At 54.0% G+C, this 4,635-nt stretch overlaps 1 protein-coding gene across 3 annotated transcripts in view; it reads left to right on the forward strand.

Annotated features, from left to right (window-relative positions):
• The first annotated feature begins 3,712 nt into the window (after positions 1 to 3,712).
• Positions 3,713 to 4,635, forward strand: part of RAN (RAN, member RAS oncogene family) — a 3,739-nt gene continuing 2,816 nt past the window's right edge. The window contains exons 1-2 of one of the 3 annotated variants that reach the window (XM_007455451.1): positions 3,713 to 3,805; positions 4,441 to 4,483. In XM_007455451.1, coding sequence (XP_007455513.1) covers positions 4,448 to 4,483 — 36 coding nt within the window. In that variant the 5' untranslated portion in view covers positions 3,713 to 3,805; positions 4,441 to 4,447. Of the gene's footprint in view, positions 3,806 to 4,437; positions 4,484 to 4,635 lie in introns of all 3 variants that reach the window. The other 2 variants (XM_007455452.1, XM_007455453.1) reach the window with 2 other exon arrangements.

Below are 4,635 nucleotides of genomic sequence, written 5' to 3' on the forward strand. Positions count from 1 at the left end.
CTGTGCCTCCCGATAAGATGCACTGAAAAGGACCATAGCATCACTTCTGGGGTGTCCCGACCCAAACTGCATACCCTGAATCTAGTCCTGAGGAAATATGAGACACGTCCAAATGGAGGGACCTTCTACAAAGCAATGGGCCTATGAAATACTCAGCAAAAGGGTCCAGGCCATGAAAGACAAAGAAGGAGGTACTGTCCTGGATTCAAAGAGACTAGACAGAAAGAGAAAGACAAATACCATAGGATATCACTCATATATGGAATCTAAAATGTGACACAAATGAACATATCTACGAGACAGAAACAGACTCAGGACATAGAGAACAGACTGGTGGTTGCCAAGGGGGAGGAGGTTGGGGGAGGGATGGAGTGGGAGGTTGGGGTCAGCAGATGTAAGCTTTTATATACAGAATGGATAAACAACAAGGTCCAACTGGGGCATTCCCTGGCCGTCCAGCGGTTAGGACTCCACACTTTCACTGCCAAGGGCCCAGGTTCGATCCCTGGTTGGGGAACTATAATTCCACAAGCCATGTGGCGTGGCCAGTAACAAAAAAAAGGTCCAACTGTATAGCACAGAGAGGTCCAGTGGTTGAGACTCTGCACTTCCACTGCAGGGGGCGCAGTTTCGACCCCTGGTCGGGGGTATTAAGATCCCGCATGCCGAGAGGCGCGGCCAGAAAAGAAAAAAAAAAAGAAGAATGTATACGTGGGGCTTCCCTGGGGGCGCAGTGGTTAAGAATCCGCCTGCCAATGCAGGGGACATGGGTTCGAGCCCTGGCCCGGGAAGATCCCACGTGCTGCGGAGCAACTAAGCCCGTGAACCACAACTACTGAGCCTGCACTCTAGAGCCCATGTGCTACAACTACTAAGCCCATGCGCCACAACTACTGAAGCCCGTGTGCCTAGATCCCGTGCTCCACAACAAGAGAAGCCACCACAATGAGAAGCCCGCACACAGCAACGAAGAGCAGCCCCTGCTCGCTGCAACTAGAGAAAAGCCCTCGCGCAGCAATGAAGACCCAACGCAGCCAAAAATAAATAAATAAATATTAAAAAAAGAATGTATATGTGTATAACTGAATCACTTTGCAGTACAGCAGAAGCTAACACAACATTGTAAATAAACTATACTTCAATTAAAAAAAAAAAGAGTTAGGGACTAGCAGGACAGGTCAACGTAACGTGTAATCCTGGAGGATCCTGCACCAGATAAGGGCAGGAGGGAGAAAACTGCCAATTAAGCCTTGTACATTTGATAATTCGATATTCGATAACATTCGATATTCAATAACAATATGAATTTCCCAATTTTGGTAAGTGCACCGTGATTATGTAACAGAATGTCCTGAGGTTTTAAGCAGTACACACAGAGGGGTGTCCTGTTTGCTATTTAGTCTCAAACAATGCAGTGGGAAAAAAAAAATCATGTGTATATATATATATATATATATATATATATATGATCTACAGAAAAATGTATGTACGATATATATACTGTGACACAGCAGGCTAGGATGGTAAAGACAAATGATCAAGTAAATAATGTTAACGTTTGGGAAAATCAAAGGTAATGGATGCTGAAATTCCTTGTACGATTTTTGCAACATTTTTTTTGGTATTTGGCAGCAATTTTTTTAAACTACAGGCTAAGTATGGGCTTGCAATCCACACTGGATGCCAGAGACAAGTAAGTACCCCTGTAAACTGCAAACGAACCAATCACCCAGGAGCTCTGTCTAGAACAGCTAGTACTCTTGGTTTGGTATATATCCCCTTAGCATTTTTGTCGGAAGAAATTTTTTTGAATGACAAAAGGTATAAACGTGTTCTCACCACCCAGAATTATATAATGGTTAATAGGCTGTCATATTTGCTTCAAATCACGTTTTAGAAAAAAAAGAAGCAGACATCGCAGATAAAGTTACGATCTTCGTTGACCTCTCATCGTTCCATCAGAATCCTTTTCACCATTTCTTGAAGCGACAGCCATCAGAACTCAGTCTATATCCTTGCACTCAATTTTTAAAAACCTACATTCAAGAACTAATATGGTTTCTGTGTATTTGTAAAAAACATAAGCAGTGTTATACTATATGTATAACCTCTATAAAGTTATGTATAGACTGTATAAAGCTATTATCACATCTTCCTTGAACTTGCTTCTTTTTTCTCAACATTAGCCTTTTGAGATCTACCTAACCCTGCTGATTAGATGAGCTTCATTCTTTTTAAATGCTGTACAGTAGGTTCATAGTCTAGATAATAGATTTTATTTATAAATTTCCCTGATGGACATTTATGTAAGTTTAATCTTTTGCTATTATAAATAATGTTGCAGTGATCATTGTGCTACTTGTCTTCTTGGGCATATGTGTGAATTGAACTCTAGGGCATCTCCCTAGAAATGGAACTATAAAGGTCATAAGTCATGGACACTTATGTGTTTTATGTTTCTACCTTCCCAAGTGGCCAAACCAGCTTACACTCCCACCAGCGGCATCGAGTTTGGCTTGGTGTTTGCCTGAGGGTCCTTAGGGACCCTCGGACCTGAGTTCCCAGCGGGCAGGTTCTCAGATCTGTTGTGCCCAATCTGCATCACTTGGGTTCCCAGCAGACTTGCCTGCAAATGTGCTCAGGACTAGGTAGCTAACTCCTTGTCATTTTGGGTTCTCTTTGCTCTGGGAGGACTCCCCATGGTGGCATCTTTCCCAGGGAACTTGACTATCCTGATGGGGCCATTAGCTGTCTGCTCTTGCTGCCAGCCGTGGATGCTTGCTTGGGGAGAGGGGCCACCGTATGAGTTTAAGAATCCATGGCTGTTGAGACAAATGCCCCAAACTGGCCTTTTATATTTCGGATGTGTGTGAGTTTGGAGGACTCCCATCGGCCAACATCTTTGCTGAAAGCCAATGAAGGATAATAACCCACACTTGTTGAGCTGGAGGTGTACCTCATTTTCCATCTTTGACAATACTGAGAGGAGCCTATGCCCCAGGAGAATGTAAGTTCTATGCGTGAACAGTTCTTGTCTGGACCCTTGACCCTGGAACCTAAATACTCATGGATTGCATCCCTGGTTTGTCACCAAGATGCGAAGAGCTGCCACGGTTGGAAACACTAAATTTCATCATCCTGTTTGCAGAATTAGGGCCACAAAGGCTGCCGACCACTTAGATGCTCTACGAATAAGGTGGCCGTCTTTCCAGGGTGGGAAAAGCATCGGTCTCTGCTTCCTTTACTTCCCAGAAGGTCCTGACCGAGACGAGGGAGCGGGAAAAGGGCCGGAAGAAAGGGCGGGTAGGGAGGCCCGCACCCCAACATGGCGCCCGCCCCGGGCCCGCCGTACCGTGTTTGTACGCAGGGGCAGGGCCTTTGTGTGGGCCACCCCGCGAGTTTCCCGCCCAAGGGGGCCTCGGCCCTCTCCTTCCACTTCTGTTCTCGCGGTGGCAGCTGGGCGCGCCTCGTCGCCGTCGGCGCATGCGCGCGCGGGAACCCGCCCTCCGGGCTGGCGCACGTGGCCCCGCGGGCCGGCGTGCGTGCGCGCGACCGCCTAGCCTCCCGCGCCCGGCGCGCCGCGAGCCTCTCCCTATGCGCCAGGCCAACGGGCACAGCCCGCCGGAGCCGGGGCGGCGTGCGTGCGCGCGCGTGCGTGAGGGGTCACGTGGGAGCGACGCGGCGCCGTTGCCCCGCCCTCCCTCGGCGCGCGCCGGCGTCCGCTGCGTCTCCGGGCATTTGAATTGCGCTTCCGCCATCTTTCCAGCCCTCAGTCAGACGGGCGCGGAGACGCTTCTGGAAGGTAGTGGGGCCGGGGTGGGGGCTGCGGTGCTGGGGCGGGGGCAGGGATCGGGGCGTCCCAGCGGCGGCGGGAGGCGGCCGTGAGGCGGTGGCTGCTTGGGGACCCCGGGCTCCGGGAGGAGGGCCTTCCTTCCTCTCTGGCCGCGAGGGCGCCGGGACCCGAGCCGCGGTGGGCCGGGCGGGCGGCCGGGGCGGAGGGGAGGCCGGGCGGCCGGGCCGCGGGGCTGCAGGGGGGATCCGGCCGGGGCGGCCGGGCGGCCGCGGGGCTGCAGGGGAGATCCGGCCGGGGCGGCCGGGCGGAGGGCCGTGGGGCGGCCGGGGCGGCCCGGGCTGGCCGCGGGCCGTGACCGGGCGCTTTTCGCGCCGGGGTCTCGGCGCCGAGCGGGCGCGAGCCGGGACCCGGCGGCCGGGGGAGCCGAGCCGGGGAGCAGCGCCTCGCCGCCATCGCCGTCGCGCGCCCTCGCGGCCCCCGCGCGCGCGTGTGCGTGTGTGTGTCGGGGTGGGGGTGGGGTGAGGGTTGCCGGGCTCCGGGGTGGAGGCCTTTGTGGGCCCGGGCACGTGGGGCGGGTCCGGCCATGCGGCCCCAGGGCCGCGCCGCCGTGCAGCGGGCCTCACTTCTTTCTCCTCTGCCCGCAGTAGCATCGCGATGGCTGCGCAAGGAGAGCCCCAAGTGCAGTTCAAGGTGGGTATCCGAGGGGCTCGGGAGGAAGGGCGGCCCTAGGAAAGGGGGGCCCCGCGTCCGGACGGCCTTAACGGCGGGGTCTGCTTCGTGACCGCGGCCGGGTGCCGTTGGCCTGCCGCAGTGCCTTCGGTCCCCTGACAACGGGGCGGGGG

This window comes from Lipotes vexillifer, unplaced genomic scaffold, assembly GCF_000442215.2.
Source record: "Lipotes vexillifer unplaced genomic scaffold, Lipotes_vexillifer_v1.1 scaffold671, whole genome shotgun sequence".
Taxonomy (NCBI): domain Eukaryota; kingdom Metazoa; phylum Chordata; class Mammalia; order Artiodactyla; family Lipotidae; genus Lipotes; species Lipotes vexillifer.